At 38.6% G+C, this 22895-nt stretch overlaps 1 protein-coding gene across 9 annotated transcripts in view; it reads left to right on the top strand.

The window, feature by feature from the left end:
• SMARCA2 (SWI/SNF related, matrix associated, actin dependent regulator of chromatin, subfamily a, member 2) overlaps nt 1-22895 on the top strand; it is a 182490-nt gene that overhangs the window by 28668 nt on the left and 130927 nt on the right. For all 9 annotated transcript variants that reach the window (XM_032138939.3, XM_058431519.1, XM_032138930.2 and 6 more), the window contains 5 exons: nt 5391-5646; nt 12713-12839; nt 14758-14931; nt 16378-16551; nt 18885-19055. In XM_032138939.3, the coding sequence (XP_031994830.1) occupies nt 5391-5646; nt 12713-12839; nt 14758-14931; nt 16378-16551; nt 18885-19055 (902 nt within the window). The remainder of the gene's footprint in view (nt 1-5390; nt 5647-12712; nt 12840-14757; nt 14932-16377; nt 16552-18884; nt 19056-22895) is intronic.

Below are 22895 nucleotides of genomic sequence, written 5' to 3'. Positions count from 1 at the left end.
AGATAGAAGAAAAAAGCACGTATGTATATGTGTGTGTGTGGCTTATCCTCACGGAGTGCCTGCAGGCCTACTCATGTGCCATTCTCAGTGATGAAGTCCTTTGCATGTGTCACACAACTAATGATGGAGAGTCGGGATTCAGACCCCAGCAATTTTACTTGAGAACTCATGTTCTTAACCACTCTCCCTAGTGGCTCCTTCATGGCAAAAAGGTTGATGACAAGGAAAAAAACCTGTCACAAAGTCTGTGTACCAAGATGCAAGCATTGTACTTCTGTGTGTAAAGAAACAGTGTCTGCACACCTTACTTAGAGCCTTTTCCCTCTTACTCTGGGACACAATATCAACAAAATTGGTAATCTTTATATCCCATGTCTCAGTATGTGAAGAGTATTAACTAGGAGAATTTCAAGTAGAGGCCAGCTGGTAACTACCAGCTACATGGAAGGTTGATGGAGAGGAGGGATCCGAAGTTGAACTTCCAAAAGGTAGTAGTCTGGGATGATGTCTTCTGCGTATGATCTGCTGTACCTCACAGTTGGTCCTGGGATATCATCTTGTCACAGACATCACCAAGCATTGGTATTTTTAAGAATGAGCTAGACTCAGTAGTAAAAGATTCCAAGATATCAGTTAAGAATGTAGGAAGCAGAATGATTCGTTTGAGAAACCTTTTTAATCCAAGGTTAAAATAATGTGACTGAACACAGTAGTAAAATTTAAAGGATGAAGTTCCATTTATCTGGATACTTGTACGTAATAAATGCTTCATGTCCTAATAAACCCAATCCTGAGTGCATTTTCTGGATCATTCTCGGAAGAGAGGGCTCTATTTTTTTTTTTTTTTTTTAACCGGGCTCCAGTACCTACATTTTCCGTCATCAGGTGCCTGTCATTAAAGGGAATTCACTTTATTACTCACTGCTCATGTCTTTTTAAATTTTCAACAGTCGGGGCTTCATTAGAAATGACAATATTTGGGCAGGTAGGGTTTTATGGAAGAGTGGAAAGGAGACATGAATGAAGGAGGAAAGAAGATACCTCCTTCAAATAGAATGACCCCATTTCTGTCACTGAGAGGGCACTGCCATTTGACAGCATTGCTGAACTTGTCCCCACATCTCAGGTTCCATTAGAGAAACAGATAACCTTACTTGCCAAAAATAATTTTTTTTTAGATTGGCTTTTAGAAAAGTAAAAATAAGGCATGATTTTCTTTTTAAAGTTCGTATTAGTCTATTTATTGTTTATCTCCTTATTGTTTATCTCCTTTTTGTAAAATAAAGTATAATTACTTTTAAACACCCCTGCTAATATTTCAGGATATTATTCACTTATGTAGAGGTAGTTGTGTTCCCATTTTGCTTCTGTTCCATTTCCTAGTGTTATTCATGTGTGAAGAGAATCTTTTTGGCTGGGGTGGTGTGCCTCAAATCTACTCCGAAGTTATAATTCACCAAAAGTGACATCATCCTAGCCACCACCAAAGAATTATGATTGGAGTCGAGGCATTGCACATGGAACACATAACTCTGCAGTGGTTTCCCCTGCAAAACGTCAGCCACTCTTATGATGGAATGTGCCCTTGCCTGCTGTGGGCACCGCTCAAATCTAACCCATCATTTTTCTTTTCATTTTGATTCACTTTTCCTTTCAGATATTCAAGCAAAAAGAAAAATGGTAACTGAAAAAATTTGGGTGTTTTTAGGGGTGAGGGAGAGACCTTATGGTAGAAAATAAAGTGTTTTTTTTGATATCTGAAATTTTATATACTCAATTTAAATATGTTTTATGGCATTTGTTTTTTCCAACCTGTGGAAACCACTTAAATTCTTATTGAATGCGTAGATCTTTTATTTGCATGAATGTCCTGTATGCCGGAAGACTAAGTGGGAGCTCTGAATGCTTAGAAGTTCTGTGCCTGTGAGACTTGGGTATTTTAATACATTTGTTGCCCTATTGCATCAAATCAGGCATAGGGATGCATTCAATAAAGACTGTCCCCCTCCACCCTTAGCTGCACTGGGACTCCCTTCTGGAGGGCCAGAGTTTCTACTTTGTTTCTGCTTTGACTCCTAAAGTGAGGACTGAAGGGAAAGCAGATGGCATTTTGTACCTCTGACAATGAAGCCTAAATTGTTTACATTGGAGAGGGAGTAGGAGATAAGCTGAAGAATGTGATTTGTCTTCCATTTGAAGATACCAGGGAAAAGTCTTGTCAAGTAGCAGACCACCAGTGTCTAGTGTAGAGGAGGTGATTTCTGTCGACAGAGAGCAAAGCCAGCCAGGCAACCGAATCCGTAAGCCGCCTGAGGGACAGGCGGGCATCAAACCTAATGAATAGGTAGTTAGACTTTGGGCAAGGCTGATTGCCGCAAGCTGTGTCGAGCTCTCCAGCCTCTGTGAAGTAGTCATTTTTATACAATCTGTCAGAGGGAGGAGAAAATAGACCCACACAGTAAATGAACTCGTGGTGTTTAGCTAGGAAGTGGAGTTTGCTCTAAGTAGCTCTGGTAGCAGACTCCAGGGAGCACATGGCAGGCGGGCTCATCTGAGTATCTGTGCTGAGGAGTTGTATTAAACTGTTGAAACACTTTGAAAGTGCTGTAGAAAAAGAGTACTCCCAAAGTTGCCAGCTAATATGGTACCGAATTTCCTGAAAGACCTTTCTTTTGCCATGTGGTTTTTCTATAAAGCTGAGTCAATTAGGCTTCTTTATCTCCCTGTCCTTGGTTGCAATAAAATGACAAAAGCCGAGGGTTGAACATGTAGACGCTGTTATCTCATTGAAGCTTCACCCCTGCCCTATGAGGTGGCTATTGTTACTATCCCCATTCTATAGATGAGGACACTGAGCCACAGATTGGTTGAGTAACTTGATCAGGCTCACACAACCAGCAGGTGATAACAGCTGAGGTGAAAGAGCATTTTTTCTGGAAAGGTACGGGGTGTTTAAATCTACCTGTTTAGTGGACAGCAAGTTGCAGTACTTTTAAATTGGAGACTGAAATATGTAAGCAGATGTTTGAATCTCTCTCTGTCTTTCAGTGTTACAGGTGAATCAACAAAATTAGAATATCTTTCTATTTAGTGACTGAAGAAGGCTGTCCATGCATATATCAGATCTAGTTTGGAGTCGCAGACTAGATTCTGGACCAGAGATGACAGATATGCTTTGGGTACCTTTCTTTGATTAAATGTAGTTTTTAAAATAGTGACTTGACTATACCTCAAGGAGTCTTCGTAATCTTCTGCATGGGTATTTATAGGCAGTAATGCTAAAGAAGAGAGTGCCAGTACAAGTGAAATTATAACATGTTTGCAGTGTTATGGCTTTTGTTGATGAATTATTTGAACTGGGAGGAAAAACACTTTGAGAACTAAATTTAAAGTAATTCTTCCGATATTATCAGTAACACCTAAAGGTGGTTGCTTTTAGAGGACCTATATATATTAAACTCCTGATTTAGCATGCTTATACCAAGTCTTCAAATATGTTTAATTCTACCAGCTTCTTTAGCTTCTTATGGAGAGTCATAGAATCATAGGGAATTAAAATAAATGTTAGAAATCTGTATCTCCTCTTGCTTGACTGGATCACACCTAGAGCAACCCAAATGAAAAATGTACCCTGTTTTAAAGATCTCCAGGGAAAAATATGCTAAAACTTCCCCTGATAACTTATTCCAATGCATAGTAACCCTGAGACTTAATATTTAGAAATTGGTTTCTTATATATGGATGAAAGGAACTCTAAATGTGTAATATTATAAAAGGTATGCATTACATAAAGGACCTTTTATACAGAAAAAAAGTACTTAGAAGAAAAAACTTCTTAATTATGGAGGTACATCTACAATACCTAAAATTAAAAATAAAACGAAGTGCATTTTCCTCCTAAGATTTTTTCATCAACCCCTAGAACCACTGCTGGAAATTACCTAAAGAGGAAATCTTACCTAGCTCTGTATCTTTTGGAAATGTTTTACCTAATTTTAGAAGGAAGGGAAAAGAACAATAACATCACAGACACACACACACACGACACAGACACATACTGTAGTTTCCTAAGCAGTTTGTTCTAATTCTTCACATTCCCCCTGTCAAAATGTTTGCTTATAGCTTTCTTTGTATTGTCATTTAAGCCCATTTCTAATTGGTGATTGTTGGAAATTGAATAAATGTGTTCAATTTTTCATAATGTATGTCGTCGTATGGTTAATTATTAAATCGCTCTGAAGTGTGTAGACTATTATTTTTGTTACCATTTAATAGCTATTTTTTCTTAGAAAGGATTTAGAAAAAATTGGAAGAATGCTCTGGACTTTAACATCTGCTTACTGAGATTCTTTTAAAAAAAATTTAACTGACCTGATAGCATCACTAAAATTATTTATAATTGTAAGGCAACTAAAAATTCATCTAGGAGGAGAAATGGAACACTTAAAAATTCAAGTCTGTACCTAGTAATTAGCTTAAACTCCTGAAGTTCAATGTGGAAAATTATTTTAAATTAACTTATTCAATACACTTTGACAAGCTTACAGATTACATATTGTTTTATTCTGATAACATGGGATAATGCTCCCTTGAATCCTAGTATTTGCTAATTTTCATTAGGTGGAACGAGCAGATTTTTTTTTGGCTAACAATGAATGTTTTAAGAAATACTTTCTAATATGTAGTAAGAAAAAATTTAAATTCCCAAAATTCACTGATTAAACCTGAAATATGCTTTATAGGCCTTAAAAGAAAAAGTGTGTGCTCCTTGTAGTTCACATCAGAAGACTGATAAACTCGTTGCTCTGTTTGTAAAGCATGGGTTCTCACAGCAGGGCTGTTCCACATTGGGATAGAGGTCTGTCCTAAAAAGGCTTGAGGTGCAATTCGCAAGATGTGATTTTAGGACCATACCCAAATTGCATCTGACTGTTGGGTGACTCCCTTTCTTTTTTGAACTCTCAATGCACCTGTCATTAAAAAAAGAAAGAAAGAAAAAGAAAGAAAGAAACCCATTGTAGAGCCACATTAAAAGCTGGCAGTAGTTTCCTTAATCAGTTGTGTTAAGTCACGGTCATTCCGGGATCATTTGCACCCATGTTCGTTAGTGGATGCCATTTCCCTATGGGGATAGATGCCAGATTCTTTTTTCTTTCTGTGTCTTTTTCCTTCTCCGTTTTCTTTTTCCTTTTTCCCCCGTTCCCTGTCTTGCCCTCCTCTCCCTCCCTCGTCTTCCTTCTTGCCCTCCTTTTTTTTTTTCTTCTCTTCCCTTAGGTGCTTAAGACACTTAATGGTCCCCAGCACTGGGCCCCGGGGGGCGGCGGGCAGGCCGGGTGTGGCCCGCGGGGCGCCGTCCCGCCCGAGCTGCCCATGTCGCTCTTGTCCCGCAGGCCCGGGGCCGGAGCTGAGCGGCCCGAGCACCCCGCAGAAGCTGCCGGTGCCCGCGCCCAGCGGCCGGCCCTCGCCCGCGCCCCCCGCAGCCGCGCAGCCGCCCGCGGCAGCAGTGCCCGGGCCCTCAGTGCCGCAGCCGGCCCCGGGGCAGCCCTCGCCCATCCTTCAGCTGCAGCAGAAGCAGAGCCGCATCAGCCCCATCCAGAAACCGCAAGGCCTGGACCCCGTGGAAATTCTGCAGGAGCGGGAATACAGGTAATGCACCCCACCAGAAAGGGGCTCACCTGCTGTGTCCTAGCACGTGCCACCAGGCCTAGGGGGGTGAGGTGCCTGCCCCCTTGGTTGGCCAAACTGTGATTTTCACCCATTCAGTCAGAAAACTTTTATCCACCCTTGTGGCCTTCCGGGTGCTGAGGTAGGCACTGGGGTTTTGAAGATCAAAAGCCGACGGGGACTTCCTGTGGACCCAAGAAAGTGATCATCTCACACTTCGATTATGGAATAACTTGTCATTGTGTGTGCTTGTGCCTTTCAATAATGACTGAGGTGGTGGGATGTTGAGTGTGTTGTGCTGGCCTTTCATGTTAATTGTACATTTCTACTAAAGCATACTTTGGTAGCTTGGTATAATCTTTGTTGTAATTCACGTGTGTCTATGGTGTGATCCAGCCTTATGGGTATACCCTGTGCAAGTGTCTTTCTACAAGGTCTACATTTAAATTATTAGTCCAGAAACTTAATTTTTACCTGATTCAGCCCATTTATCAGAATAAGGGGTTGGTAAACCGTTTCTGTAAAGAGCCAGATAGTCAATATTTTATGCATTGTGGGGCCATGCCGTCTCTGTCACAACTCACCCCTACCCTTGTAGTGTGAAAACAGCTGTAGACAATAATGGGCTGGCTGCCTTTCAGTAAACTTCACAAAAACAGGCTGGAGGCAGGATTTGGCCTGCAGGCTGTATTTAGAAGACCCCTGATGTAAATGGTTAATGTCAACCCAAAAGGGAGTCCAGCAAGTATTAAGTCAAGATAAAATAAAGCTAAGATTGTGGATTCTGGAGTCTGCCAGAAAGCATACTGTGTCATTAGTAACTTCTTACCATGGCCAAGTTATTTCTCTTTTCTGTGACTCAGTTTCCTCCTAGGCTAAAAGAAGGTACCTCTCATAGTGTTGGGAAGATAAAATGATACTGAAACATTCAATAAATAATACCTATTATTATTTCCGAAATACTTCTTAATTTTAAGGAAAATTAGAGTTTAAAAATTATAGAGAATATTGGTAAACAGTGTCTGGGCTCTCTTTTAAAACATTAGCTTAATCTTTATTGAAAAGCACATCACTCATTTGTTATTAGACTAAAATACTAAGTTACCAGCCTTGAGAGGTAATCTGGAAGAAATCAGAATAACTTGCCATTAAATGTGTTTATTTTTTTGGATGAAGAGTGTAACTTTCTTCTCATCGCTATTAATAATCATCTGTTAAGAGATTTTATATTGCCATTTCCACCATTTCATGTATTCCCAGAGAGCTAGATACTACTCATTGTCAATTGATATTTCAGTGCTGATAGGCAGATTCTGCTGGGTGAATAATTGCTGTGTGTTATAAAGTCAAATACTAGCATATTCCTCTATTCATGTGCGATAGACTAATGTGCAGTGCATTCTGTATGTTACTGTCGAATTTTGAAAAAGCTAAAAGTATTGGAAAAAGTCAGAAATAGAATAGAGAAATACAATGTGGATGCTCTAAAATTCTGACTTCCTAAGAGCTAATATTTTTTTTCTACCTTAGAAAAGGAAAAAGCTCTGTACAAGCTCCCTAGTTAAAACATTTTTTTTCCATTTGAATTACCAGTACCTTTGTTAAACTGTGTGAACTACCCTTAGAAGACAGATGCTTTCTATAGCTGGAAATTTTTATATATGTCTAGACTTTTTTCCCTTTTTCAGCCTGGTATGTGTGTGTGCACAAGTGTGTTTTAACTTTTTAGTTTGCTAACTCCTAAATGTTCCTGATCATTTTTTCTGGAATTTTCATTGCAGGACTTTCTTGTAATAAGTTTATTTTAGGAACTCTTTTGCAGGTTACCTTAGTGAATGGTCTTCCAAAGTGCACAGTATTAAGTAGTACTATTTGGCCTATTCCAATGTGTAAAAAGTTGTTTTGCACTCCTATGTCGATAAAAAATGCTGTCAGTATCTTTTAAATTACATGCATTACAAAATGTGGAGAATGGCTATTTTTCATAGTATTATTATTGCTTTATAAATGCCTACTCTGTAAAGCCATGTGGCTTTTGAGATGACTGATCTGGACAACCTTGAATCCAGAAAGGTCGTGGGTCCTTTGGTCTGAATTTTCCCATGGCCACCTGGAGAAGAAGCACAGTTGTGTAGTGACAGCATTATGGGGCATGTTTTGTATTCTTTGGTTACAGAGCAATAGCTGTCTTCTGCCTATATGAAGATAAGTTGTTCAACTGCAGAGATTAAATTTATCCCTTAAAAGGGTTAAATTAAGTCCCTTAGGCACTTGCAAAAGGCAACAAATGAACGATTTTTTTTCTTCTTTTGACCCTTTGTGCTAGAATGGCTTACGAGCCTTTAGCATTGATAACTGTTAGGACCCAGTGCATCTTTATCATCTGATCAAAGATTAGAGAAAGGTCTGAAAAACCTCTTTTGCAATTTGATAAACTTAGTTTGAGCAAAAATCATCTGTCAGAAATTCTTGAACAGATGTTAATTTCTTTGGGTCTTGTAATATCATTTACCTTGTCTATGAAATTTGACAGGAAATTCTCAGAATCTTAAATTTTTTTAACATTTACGTCAGTTGGCTGCTTTTCCTTGTTCATCATAAAATCAGAACGTTGACAAATTGACCTTCTTTTTCATTCATAGCGTAAATAAATACCTGCCTATGAGCACTTTGCTGCAGCTCTGTACAAGCTCTCTAGTTCAAACATTTTTCCCACTTAAATTGGATCCTTTCTTTTTGACCATCTTTCTCTTATAATGGAACTTTATTTCTTCCATAATAAGTGTCAGAGAGATATTTCCCTATACTGCTTCTTTTTTTCTTTTTTTTCCTTTTTGGCACACTTTTGTTGCCTTCTCATTGTGCCTAACTTCGCTTTCTTCTATTTAGAGTTAGATGTCTGATCAAAAGTACCTCAGGAATCATCACATTGGCATGTAAACTAATTCCACAAATGTTTGCCTGGAAGATGTATTTCACACTTGAAGGGGTTTATTTGGGAAGAACATCTCCGAATTACATCAGACCTCTTCGGAATAAAGTCAGAATTTAGTATGAAAAGAGTGGTATATCCTCCTTGTGTCAGGAAGCAGACATAGGCTGCTTACCTGTGATTTTTTTTTTTTTTTGACCTGCCCTTGTCGCCATTTCAATCCTGAAAATTCCTTCTCAAAAATTATCAATAGCTGCTTTGCTAGCAGAGTTACACAAAGTCACACACACTCTCTTTTTAAAGTGTCACTCAGCTCCTTGAAGGAACAAAATGTACCAGTGTCATTTTCTGTTCAAATAACTCTCCTACAGGAATCATAAACTTCTCCTCTGGACCTGAACAAATATCTGTTGCCTTTAATGGAACTCTTTTTCTTTGCAGAGCAGTAACCCCTCTTGATTTACTGTTCAATCTGTATGAAAAACCTGTGTGACCTAATTCTGCATCAATTTTCTGTACTCATGAGGACACTAAATGAGTCTCCTGCAGTTATGCAGTATTACATCTTGTTGTTTAGGGAAGTTTAGAATCCTGCATCTCTTTATCGGACTACCTGCTGAATATCTTTGATGGGGAGATGAAATTGTTGGAGAGGAGCATTATTTAAAATGAAGATTTCTATTAACAACAACAACAACAAAGATATAATCTTCTGTGTTAAAGAAGCCCCTCCTGTACCTTTGCTTCTTCCCCACCATGTGCTGAATCAAATGCATATAATTTTACTATGGAATCTACCTTTCCTCTTCTCCTAGAGTTTGCGCTTTGTACTTCTTGCCTTCCTTCCATAAAAGGGATTCTTTTGTGCCAGGGAAATCAGATTCACTGACAAATAACTGGGCTCCTTGGAGAAGTAGTCATTTCAGGGACTCGCTCCCACCCTCTCTCTCCAGTGCCTTAGTCACACAGTGCCCCATCTACCCCGGGTTCCCACTCCCCATCTCCTCATTTTCCCTCCACTTCCCTACTTCCCATCTCCCAGTTCAATGTGATGTAATCTCTACCCTACCAACCCAGTTATGCTGCGATTATTTATTTAGTCCTAGTTCCATGGTTGTTTGGAAGATTAAGTAGGAATTCCTCTAATTTAGCATCTGACCCACTTTGTCAAAGAGAGTAAATCAGAATACCAAGGGATAGTTTGAGTTCTAGGATATTCCAGTAAGAAAGATCTGCGAGGAATCTAGAACCAAGGATGTGGAATAACCGAATCATTGGCCGTGACCTCACGCCACTATAATATTTAATTTCCCTTTGGTATGGCCTTAACCTGTAAAAGTAAAGTTGTCTCAGTTTTATTTTTTCCCTTTAAATTATATATTTCAAAAAAAATCAATAATGGATTTTTTTCTTTACATCTTAATTGTTAAGATGCATCATCTGTTGCTGTATCCAGAGATTGGGGGCTACACAGAAAATGAGTAAATGAAGTAAATGTCTGTTTCATGCAGTGAAAATTGAAAACCACAGTCATAGTCTCATGAGTGTCACTAGAACAAGGAATGTGGAAGAAAGTTGGGAGAATTTGAACAATTTTGCCAAAAGAGCAAAATGATGAGATTATTGTTGCATGAAATACAAAACTTTCAGTCTTTTGAATGATTAAACCACTTAAAAATGCTATTGTTTCTGTTGGTTTGCATAGTTAAAACAATAGCATGGGCCAGGCATGGTGGCTCATGCCTGTAATGCCAGCACTTTGGGAGGCCGATGCCTGCGGATCACCTGAGGTCAGGAGTCTGAGACCAGCCTGGCCAACATGGCAAAACCCCGTCTCTTCTAAAAATACAAAAATTAGCCGGGTGTGGTGGCACGTGCCTATAGCCCTAGCTACATGGGAGGCTGAGGCAGGAGAATCGCTTGAACTTGGGAGGTGCGGGTTGCAGTGAGCCGAGATAGTGCCACTGCACTCCAGCCTGGCCGACAGAGCGAGACTCCACCTCAAACAAACAAACAAAAAACAACAGCAGCCGCATGGTAACAGTGATAATATTAACACATTATGATGACAAATGATTTAATAAATTAGAATGAATAACGTGTGTAGCAAATAAAACAAGAATCAGTCTTAGATATTATTTTTAGTGAAGTCTCTGAAAAATGGTTTTCCTTACCACCATTTTTAAATTTTTTAAAATGATGACATTTTATTTCCCTTCCAAACTAAGCAACTGTAGGTTTTTTAAAAAATCACTCATTTTGATATTTGGACTATATGAAGTATTAGATCTTCTACAGCATTTAGGTCCAGGAGGTTTCACTTTTTCATGTTAATGAAAATGATGGCTGTCGTCATCAGCATCTTGGCAAGGAAGACAAATGGCCTGGTTGCCTTAGGACAGAACTAGAAGTTAGGGAGAAAAAAGTCTGTCCTCTCAGCTCTGTACTCTGGCAACATCATGATGTTTGGAAAAAACTGTAATATTCATTTTTTAAGACAGTTTCAACTTTTAGATTCAGGGGATTCATGAACAGGTTTATTAACATGGGTATATTGCATGATGCTGAGGTTTGGGGTGCAGTTGATCCCATCATTCAGCTAATGAGCACAGTACCTAAAAGTTTTTCAACCCTTGCTGCCCTCCCTCCCTCCCCCATTTAGTAGTCCCCAGTGTGTATTGTTGCCATCTTTATGTCCATGAATACCCAATGTTTAGCTGCCACTTAAAAGTGAGAACATGCGGTATTTGGTTTTCTGTTCCTGCATTAATTTGCTTAGGATAATGGCCTCCAGCTGCATCCATGTTGCTGCAAAGGACATGATTTGGTTCTTTTTTATGGCTGTGCATAATTTTTAACAGAATTCTTAATTTTCAGCTTTTATAGCTGAGGTCCAGGAAAGTTCTCGGAAAGTATATTTTAATTATCTATCGTTTTATTGCAGTGGTTTTGGTATCAGGCAAATTGAGGTTCCAGTCTTGGCCCCGTTCTTTACTAGCTCTGTGGTATCTCCAGGTGTCTTCAATTTTCCTCATCAGTAAAATGGGACCATTATAACATTTACCTTATAGAGGCGTGTCTGCGTAAGAGAGAGAGAGAGAGACAATTAAATAAAACTGTACATTAAAGGCACTTAGTGCTGTTAATATTAGCCTAGTTTAACTTATTACTTATATTATTCTTTCTTTGTTGAAATCTAGTTCAGTACAGTTTGCCTCAAATTTAGGGGATGTAGTTCTAAAAATAGGCTTAAATGGCATATAATTATTTGTCAGAATAGGATTCAGGTGAACTCTAAAACCCGCAGTTTATCTATCTAACAGTAACAGTGTCCCAAGTGAATGGCTCAAGTCAGAGGTCTTTTATTTTCTACTATGCCTTTATTATGAAGAAGTACATGCAGTTATATTTTTGATGGTGTGTAAAACGAGAATCCTCAACATCCTTTTCTAGAAACTCTTGGTTTTTGAGTACTATTTGCTGCTGGCCCTGATTTTTTTTAAAACAGCCTCATTTGTATTTTCTTTGCTCAAGCAAGCTCTGCTCACAGAGGAAGTGGTTGTGGCTGGCAGAGCGCTTTCGGAATGTTTAGGGTTGGCTGATTTCTGTGGCATCAGCACCTCAAACTGTTCTTGCTCTCTCCGCTTTCATGGCTGTCGTCATCAGCGTCTTGGCAAAGAAGACAAATGGTCTGGTTGCCTTAGGACAGAACTAGAAGTTAGGAAGAAATCTGTCCTCTCAGCTCTGCATTCTGTCTGGCTGGGAGTTAGAAAGCGAGTCAATTGTTTCTGTCTCCCATTTTCTCTGTCTGCTAAGAGCGAGCAAGGACATTTGACTTCCCCACTAGATGCAGAGGGAACCTTCTTTCCCTAGTGTTAGATAGAGGTTATGGAGGAAGCCACATTGTTAAGTAACATATACCTGTCTGCATTAATACAAAGGTAGCTTTTCTCTGCTTAACATCAAAAATTCTAGCTGGGTGTCAGAAATCAACTATCAGTATCTGGAATATGTTTTGCCCTGAGCTTAAACCTAATGTCATTGTTTATCATTTAAGATTAAATTGTAATGTGTTTTTCCCCTGCCCCCTTTTCCCCATTTTATTGTTTCCTTTAGACTTCAGGCCCGCATAGCTCATAGGATACAAGAACTGGAAAATCTGCCTGGCTCTTTGCCACCAGATTTAAGAACCAAAGCAACCGTAGAACTAAAAGCACTTCGGTTACTCAATTTCCAGCGTCAGGTAATACGTTTTCCCCAGTGAATCTGAGGTGTAGGAAATAAATGTAATTGTTCCTAAAGTGTTATCTGTGTTGCCTTTAGTCTATTCAATATTGTTATAAAGATATAAACATAGTAAAATAGTGAATCTTTTGGACCAACAGCTTACGACTAACAATAATGAAGATGAACCGCTTATTGTTCTGGTTTTCTCTTCTGTATATGGGAAAGAGTTTTTCCTCCTATACTATGGTTCACAAAGTCAGACTTACGGCATTTTGTTACCGTGGATGAAAAACCTTGGGAACAAGTGGGGTAGCTGATGTTTACTTTTATGACTCCAAGGAAAAACCAGAAGGTAGTAGATTGGAGCTTCTTTGTAAGTACAGATTTAAAGTGCTAGCCACGACTATGAAAATAATTTTAACAAATGTGATAGCCACTCTACTGAATTAGTAGTTCATCATTTATAGAAATACATAAAGCAATGTCTTATAGCTTATTTATTCACCAATATCTAAGTTTGGAGTGTTTGATCACATCAGGCTCATATATTGACTGATCAGTAAATGATCTGTTCTTGTAGTTTACAGTAGTTATTAAAAGCCAGTATAATGACCTATTTTCTGATTTCTAAATTAGTAAGAGACTAGTGGAATGAGTTAGAGCTAATTTTCACTTTGGTGAGTTTTGCCGTGTGGTCTGAAAAGGTTCAAGTTTGCTAGTCCGCGGATTGCCTCGCTAAGCCAAAGGGGATAAGGCATGTTTCATTGTTAGTCAGATGGGTTTGTTTTGTTAAAGCCTGGAACATGGAAAGTGAATGATTAACGAGTAAAAGTAGTTTGGAAGTTTTGACTTGGTCTGTTGGAGGATGTGACTAAAATCACAGGCTACTCCACTTGCTATTGTGGTAGGAATTTGGGTGTATATTTGCCTTACTGGCTATAATATCACAGATGGACATTAGCGGTGGGTAGGTGCTACTTGGCTCTTGGTTTGTAAGAGTAGATTTCAGCTTAAATTTTAAAATTTAAGTTCTGTTAACTTCTTTCTTATTGGTGACCTCGTAAGATGAATTAATAAAATGCTGCATAAAATCTTACTAAATGAATATTACACAAGTATATTTTCCGGAATACGTTTATGTTCAAATTAGCATTGCCATGCTGGACTCTTACTGATTTCTGATTTTTGTTTGATATTATTTTTAAAATCTGTTATTTATGAAGCTTCCCAATTAAATTAACGGTAACTAATGATATTTCAGATTCAGTGGAATGATTATTTAATGTGTATTCTCCAGTCCCTACCCCCTACCACCACATAACATGCAATACAGATAAAAGTATTATATTTGTGATCTAAAATAAGTTCATGATATAATATAAAATGTAGATCTCTTGGAAGGAATATCATTATTGGAATGGGAAGAAGCCACAACTCGTATTTCCCATCCTTTGGATGAGACTATGAATTAACGTTGTTTTGGTACCTGCTGCTACCATACGTGAAAGTAATTCTTTTATTCTTTTTTTGGAGCATCATTAAAATTAATCTTTAAACACAAAGAGAATGTTAACATGACATTTAAAACAAAGCGAAAAATTTAAAAAGCTTGTTAGCTAATTGGTATCATTAGAATAATTAGATAAAATGAAGTTATTTAAAAGGCAAGACAACATCTTTCTTTTACTGTTACAGTACTATAATTGCTTTCGATTTGAATTATTTGGGGAAAAAAATCTTGTACTGTTCTTGAAAATATTGCATACATTTGGCATGATTTTAGTTCCTTCATTTAATACAAACCAAAGGTGATTGAGAAGCTTGTAGAGATTCCCCGCCCCACTCTATTCCATTAAATGCAACCGCGAGAAGGCCAGAGTTCAGGAACCTAGCTTCTGTTTGGGAAGGCTCTCTAACTGCTCTCTTCTTGACAGCTGAGACAGGAGGTGGTGGCCTGCATGCGCAGGGACACGACCCTGGAGACGGCTCTCAACTCCAAAGCATACAAACGGAGCAAGCGCCAGACCCTGAGAGAAGCTCGCATGACCGAGAAGCTGGAGAAGCAGCAGAAGATTGAGCAGGAGAGGAAACGCCGTCAGAAACACCAGGTTCTTAGACCCTGGGCTTTGGTCACCCTCACTTTGACAGAGCTGTCCAATGAAGTCATCGAATGGGGTCAGAATGACTGAAAAATTGACCCTTGTGGGTGGTGGGGACATCACAGAACAGAACGGTTCCTTGACATTTACATAATCCAACCACATCATTTTATAGACAAGGACGCTTAGGCCAGGACATATAAATGACCTGCCCAAGGTCATACAATTGCTCAGCAGCAGAATGAGGTTTAGTACTGTCTTAGTCTGTTTGGGCTGCTTTAAAAAAATAGCATAAATTGGGCGGTTGATAAGCAACAGAAATTTATTTTTCACTGTTCTGGAGGCTGGAAGCCCGAGATCAGGGTACTAGCATGGCTGGGCTCTGGGAAGGGTCTTCTTCTGGGTTGCAAACTGTTAACTTCTCCTTATTTTCTTATGTGGTGGAAGCAGACCAAGAAAGCTCTCTGGGCTTCCTTTATAAAGGCACTAATCCCATTCGTAAGGGCTCTACCCTCATGACCTTATCACCTCCCGAAGACCCCACCTCCTATTACCATTACATTGGGAGTTAGCATTTCAATATATAAATTTTGGGAGGACACAAACATTCAGTCTGTAACAGGTGTCATGTTCATAATCCCTGGGAAGTTTTTGAATGGGTGGGCATAGGTGGATTTCCTAGAGCAAAATTCTGGGAGCGGGAACTTGGAAAAGCAAAGTAGAGAACAAAAAGTTATTTTCATAACAAATATAATAGCATCCTGGCCTCTTTGAAGGGCCTAGCTGAATGTTTCACAGAGGCAAATATTAACAACATTCCTTTCTGGGGGTTTGGAAATATTTTGATGTAGGATTTGATTTCCCGTCATAGTCCTATAAGTTGTATTTGTTTTCCTGTGCTTAATTCAGTGCTTAGCTTAGTTTCCTTTTGAAAAAATGTTGGATTTTAGTGTAAATAGAGTATATATTTAAAAAGTGGATACAAATTCTGCATGGCAATTTTAACTTTGTATAAACTTATTTTGTGTCATGCTCTAGGGTAGTTAAGTTAGAGCAGAAAAACATTACTTTTATGACATACTTTTTGCTGGAGATACCCGTGTTCCTCAGGTTTGTTTTGGAGTGAATGAGTGGTTTGCTTTACATTTTATCATTGCCATTTTGTAGGTCTCTTTCAGTCTTCGATCTTTCCATTCTCATGTGGCCGTACCCTCAAGGCTGAGGAGGCTTCTCTTGCAAAAGCTTGCACCAAAAGGAACCCGAAGAGGCTATCTTTCCCACCAGCCCCATGGCCCACACCTCAACTGCAGAGACACCAGGGCACCTATCCCCAGATTCTAGTCTTCCTGTGCTGTTAAACACCCACTGAGAGTTTTCTTGGGCAACACTGATAGCTCCGAGGACACTGGGCAATGGATTTTAAGTATCCTTTTCTTCCCTTTTTGGATCTTCTAGGAATACCTGAACAGTATTTTGCAACATGCAAAAGATTTTAAGGAATATCATCGGTCTGTGGCCGGAAAGATCCAGAAGCTGTCCAAAGCAGTGGCAACTTGGCATGCCAACACTGAAAGAGAGCAGAAGAAGGAGACAGAGCGGATTGAAAAGGAGAGAATGCGGCGACTGATGGTAAGGAACTCCCTGCAGGAGCCCAGGAAACTACTCAACCCACATCCGTCTGCAGTGAGACCATTAAATATGGTGGTAGTAGAAGGAAAAAATGAAAACTGCTTCTCAAAAATTTTAATACATTTCTTTGAACCTTAGGGAGATGAAGTAAAAACTTCTTCTCTTTCCTGGACAATGCATGCCAAAAATCTAGGGGGATGACTGCTGAGTAGAGTGTTTCTGTGTCCTGGGGTGGTATTGTGGTACACATTACAGCTTCTCTCATAAAAGCAGGTACTATATTTTGCATGAGTTTGATAACCAGATCTGGAAGGATGGCAAATGCAGTTCTTTTAAAAATATGGCCTCTTTGAGATGAATGACCATGTTTTTTGGAATGAATAACACATTAAGTCGTGTCTGCAAATCTAAGAAGGTCTGTATTTTGAAGACTCTGGTGCTAATCTTTCTTTTTTAATGGCAGAAATTATTCTCTAACGGTGTAATAAGTGATTTTTAAGTTGATTTTGAAATGTTGCCTTTTCTGTGATAGCCTTATTATGGTCAAAGGTTATTCATGGATCATTACATTTGCACTGTTATTTTTTAATGGGCATATAAGCACAGAAGAGATAGGTTTATATCATTGGCCTGAGTATTTTTTTTATTGACCATTTATTTTTGGAATTGGACCTCAGAACACACTGTGGATTTTAGAAGAGCATGTGTGTGTGTGTGATGTTATAATTATAGGAGACGTGCAGATTCCATCTAGGACATAATGCCTGCATAGATGAAGATAAGGTCATTAGTCTCAGCCCATAATTATGTTCCTGAAAAATTCTAAGTGACACTGTCTTCCCTGCTGGTATTACAGTTTGCATTTTTTTCATTTTTTGGATTCCAGAGAGTAAACACCATGTTTTAAAAGCCTCTGTGTCCAGGTGCTACCACATCTTACTACCCTATCCTGCCTCCCTCTCCATACCAGGGAGAGAGGGGACTGTCCAAGAGGTTTCTGACTAGACCATTTTTATAGTAATTTGATCACTAAGCAGCCAAATTTGTCTGACTCAACTGAAGTGAAACTATATGAGAACTTCAGTAACAGGTTGGTTTGACACTAATGATTAGGCATTTACAAATCATTAATTTTTGCAATTAAATGGTGGAATATACAGATAATAGAGAAACTGAAGTTTTTTATCACTCTTTCTTCAAGTGAGTTCAACCATAACCAAAAGCAATTAGAGTTATAATAGCATTTGAGGCTCTTGCTCATCCACAGGGCAGACGGCAGCTAGACTGAGTGATGAAGCTGCTGTCACTCAGGCAAATGCTAGAGTGACACTCCTGGACAGAAGATCCCAAGTTTTTGTTTTTGTGTTTGCAATGGAGTTGCCTCTTAAAGATTGCAGCTTGTTCCCTTATCATGGCATTACATGATAAAAATAATTTGAAGTGTCCTTTTATTGGGATACACAAAGAAATTTCTCTCAAAGTGGCTTAGAGTACATCGGAGTTTTATTCTGTTTAACCTCATCATGTTGCTTAATGGGAGGTGGAGGTGGGAATTACTGTATCTGTTTTATTGCTCAGCAGTACCAGACTTCACGTGCTAAGTGACTTGTCTCCAGTCACCTGCGCCCATTACTCAGTGCAGCTCTGTGGCCAAAAAAAAAAAAAAAATCCCCCAAATTTGATCTTTCCTGTCGACCACAAAGTTTGTAATGCCAAAAAGAAAGACTTTTTAAAATATAAGATATTATTTGTTAAAAGCCCAATTTGATTCCTTGCCTTTAGTGCTACTTTTTGAAATATTTATGAATCAAAGGATATTATGTCTGGAATTTGCTTCAAGACAATTCAGTTTGGGTTTAGGGGAAGAGTAGCAATGAAACAGGAGTCATCACAAGTTAATTTTTGTTGTTTGGGGTTGATTATAGGAGAAATTAAACTATTCTCTCTGCTTTTGATTATATTTGAAAATGTCTAAAATATAGAATTAAAGATAAAGTTTAGATCATGAATTGTCAAATTCTAAAATCTTTTTGTACAGTTAAAGCAACACAGAAAACAAAGAGCTGGCTCAGAGTGCTTAATCACACCACACGTACAGTGTGGCTTTGTGCCCAGACTTTGCTGTAAACTCCAGTGTCCTGGGATGGAGGCATCACACTTCTGTGTGTTTGTCCTGCCTCACACTCTGTGCAATGGCTTGAACAGCCCAACTCATCCAGTTTGCTACACTCCTGCCAGTCAAAGTGCAGACTGTCAAGGGGAGGACAGAGCGGAGAGTAGAGTTGTCTGCATGCTTATGTTATGCTCTCATCGTGCTCTTCTTTCCTTAATAGGCTGAAGATGAGGAGGGTTATAGAAAACTGATTGATCAAAAGAAAGACAGGCGTTTAGCTTACCTTTTGCAGCAGACCGATGAGTACGTAGCCAATCTGACCAGTCTGGTTTGGGAGCACAAGCAAGCGCAAGCAGCCAAAGAGAAGAAGAAGAGGAGGAGGAGGAAGAAGGTGCGTATCCTAGTGGTGGTGGCTGAGTCCAGGGTGTATGGGCAGGTATAAGTTTAAGGCGAGTATTGCTCTTTAAGTACTACTTCTTACACTGGTGGAAGGTTTAGATGATTGAATTGTGCAAATTGCATAAATGGGTATGGCATGGAAGTGTTGATTCGGTATACTAGACAACTGCTGGAGGTAAGGGCATATTTATAGGATATACTAAACTAAAACAGTGTTGTTCATAAATCATTGTTTAATGGAAGATTTTAAATTAAGTACATACAGTCAACTGGGAAAGGAAAAACAGACATAAATAAGTGTTTGCTTAAGTTTAATGCTAGTATGGCAGGGGATTACTCAATTAAGAATGAAATTTAAGAAGAAAATGCAGTGTACAGGTTGGAAGAAGCCAGAGGAAGATATAAGCGATAGTTACTTGGACAGATGGCAGTGCCAAAGTTGTTCATTCAGTTCTGCTGCCGCTGTGTCGCAGTGAGGTGAGTGTGCACATTGGGGTTTTAGGTAATTACATACAAAAAGAGTCCTATGTGAAATATCTCCTAATTATCATGAGAAATGAAGGGTAAGATTTAGAATCTCTGCAGATATTATATCTCAATTCAACAGTAACCTGCTAAGGATAGGCCTGTGAATATGATCCTCTTTGAAGCTTAAGTCATCCCGGCATCTAGTTAGTGGTTGATACTGTGTTTTCATGATAAATTCTGTTTAGGCCAGGTACAAACATCAACAGGAAGTCAGAATTGTAAAGGCTGAGGATTGGTAGCATTTAATCATTCATTCTGTACACTGAATAACTGAACAAAATGCTTTTCAAAAAATAATTAATTTCATGGCTCCTGAATCCTCATACCTGTTTCATAATTAAGGAGGAGGAATAAATGATTAAGAAGGCACCTTCTTGCACTGATTTCTTTAGTATAAGATAGCTTACCTCATTGTGAAGATGAAGGAGAGATGACTCAGGGCTTGTGTTTAGACATTTTGTTGGTGAGGAATACCTCATTTTCTTGTCAATGTAGCATTATAGACTGTGCAAAACTCCAGCTCCAATTCCTACCTTAAAAAGATGTTTTCAGAGTTAGCGAGGAACATATAGGTAAGGGGGAGGGAAGAATGATGGGGAAATAAATGATATAAATGTAGTTATTACCACTGAACTGTAGACTTAAGAATGGTAAAGATGGTAAATTTTATATGCCTAATGACTTCCATAAAAAATTTTTAAAAATTAAAAAGAAATTACTGACATATTGATAGCAGAGAGAGAGAGATGGAATTCTGGAATATTCTATAAGTGGACCCCATTAAATGGCAGTTTTAGTTTTTCCTAATTTAGCCATGTGTTCTGCAGAGGTTGTCACTGTTAGTGTTTTTAGTATTAAAATTTGTATTTTACATTTCTTTGTGATTAAAAGCTAATGACCCAGATTTGAGATTATGGCTTACAATTAATAGATTTCTGCTGTGGTGTTAGATAGTTGCATCATCATAGGCAAAGAAAGATACACAATTGAGTGTTGATGATTACACCTATATTTTTGTGTTCATCTGTACAGAACAGGGACTTGTCACAATTGTTTTTCATGGTGTTACTCTGCATGATCTGTAAGTTGGCACGCCCCTTTCAAACCCTTGCCTTCAATTTGGTAATGGCACTTATTCTTTGTGTCTTATGCTTTCACTCAACGTATGTTAACTGAACACTTACTGTGAGCTAGGTCGTGTGCTAGAATGCTGGGAGAAGGAGGGTAGAATGGTAAGGAAAAGCATCCTGCCTTCTCTCACAGTTTAATCAGAGAGAGAAAAAGAGAGGCTAGACAGATATTAATCAGAGAGAGAAAAAGAGAGGCTAGACAGATATTAATCAGAGAGAGAAAGAGAGGCTAGACAGATATTAATCAGAGAGAGAAAGAGAGGCTAGACAGATATTAATCAGAGAGAGAAAGAGAGGCTAGACAGATATTAATCCAACATGCACCCAAATATACAATGACAAGCTGGGATGAATGTTGTGGAGGGAAACTGTTTCCAGTTGGAGGTGGGGCCTGATTTCTTGGCAAACGAGTAATAGATGTCAAAGCAACTATTATCTACCTTACAGACATCTTTGAGTATCTCCCACTGATTATCTCACATGATCAATGTGCAGAATTTTTACTTTCTGGTCAGCCATCTACCCTTCCTTGCATGCTCTTGGGTGCCTAGCATTTGTGCCCTCAGCAGGACTAAGTGGGAGGGGCTCTGTTTCCTTCCAGGGTATCTTACTGGGAGAAGTGGGACAAAGAAGGGGGAAAAAAAAAAAGAAACTGAGGCCCTTAGCCCTTCCTGGTACCTGTCTCTTTTGCGGGGCTTTAAGACTTAGTTCAGAGTGAATTACCCAGTTCCAGATGCACCTTTATTCAAGTGCAAAGGAAGGGGATGCTTTGAAAAGCTGACTTGACACTTTGGGTTATCTGTAGTTCTTCTTCCCTCCATTACAGCGAATGATTGGGAGTTGCTTGTTCTAGCTTCTCTGTAGTGGAGGAAAACTTGCGTGTCTATGAGCATAAAAATCTCTGCTATCCTTTTTAGCACTTTTCCATAGTATTAAGTATTATGCTGGACCTATCAATATTTTTTAAATTAACAAATACTTCAATAAACCTTTGTTGTGAGAAAACCTACTTTACTCAGTGAGCTAATAGCTAATAGCACTGAGCTGGTAGCAACACTTGAAGGACAACTAAGCTACCGATTACTCTAAGAAATGTGCTATTAAAGATGAATATGGTTGACTTTTTCACTTAATTTAATCTGAAAAAGATTACCTTTTATTTTCAGCATTAAACTAGTGTACAATTTTTTTTTTAATTCCCTAGAAGAACAGAGGACTCTGTCTTTCTTTGGGAGTTTATTGTGTTGACTTGTTGCTCGTGAATAATAGGGTAGATTTCCTTTAACGTTATGACCTTGTTTAATTTTCTCATCATTACAGACATTTTTAGGAAGTACATATTTATAAATCATTTGAAACTTCTCATTCTCAGCCCGTTCTTCCATTAAAGCCCTTGAAATGGAAGAAAAAGAAGTGAACTACACGTATCTCCTTAAGTGTCAGAGGAGGAATAATTTTTAAAGTATTTAAAACCTAGTTATATGAAACTGATTTCTTTGATGTTACAAGATGAATGTGCTATTATGTGCATTTAGCGTGACCTTGAGGTTTCCTACAGGGTACAAGAGAGAATGGGGCTAGATAAAGCCACCAGGGCCTGTAAAACCAGGATTGAACATGGCTAAATTAGTAAATTGGACCACTGTCTCAGTCGTGTTAGCAGGTAATCTTTTAAAATCAAAACTACATAAGAAAATATATATACTAACTTGCTATTATTCTCTTGTAGGCTATTTCATTAAAAAATCTATTACCATAGTGCTTCAGTCTCAGGATCTGTAAGAAGGCAATAGGAATGTTATCTACCCCATAAATTTGTAGTGAGGATTACGTGGGAAAGTTTATCTAAAGCATGTAGAATACACGCTAACATATAGTAAGTGCTCAGTAAACATTATTTAATCAAGCAATTCTATGATACGAGAGTGGAATCATGATTATAATACGGTTATGTTTTTCTGAAAACAAATCTTTTTTTAAACCTTTACTGCATATTCTTTGTGATGTTGAATCAATAATAATTGGTCACCACTTTTTTTCCAGTTGGAAATCAGTTGAATATTAGTGTGTAGGATATCTTTGAGGACAATGACAGATTCTTTAAATATTGAGGCATGCAGAAGAAAAATGAGCCTTTATCACAGGTGATAAACTCTGCCTACCACCCTGTTCCC

The sequence above is a fragment of the Hylobates moloch genome, unplaced genomic scaffold (assembly GCF_009828535.3).
Source record: "Hylobates moloch isolate HMO894 unplaced genomic scaffold, HMol_V3 SCAFFOLD_19, whole genome shotgun sequence".
In the NCBI taxonomy this organism is placed as follows: Eukaryota; Metazoa; Chordata; class Mammalia; order Primates; family Hylobatidae; genus Hylobates; species Hylobates moloch.
Note: the sequence above shows the minus strand (reverse complement) of the source record. Positions and strands in the feature narration are given on the sequence as shown.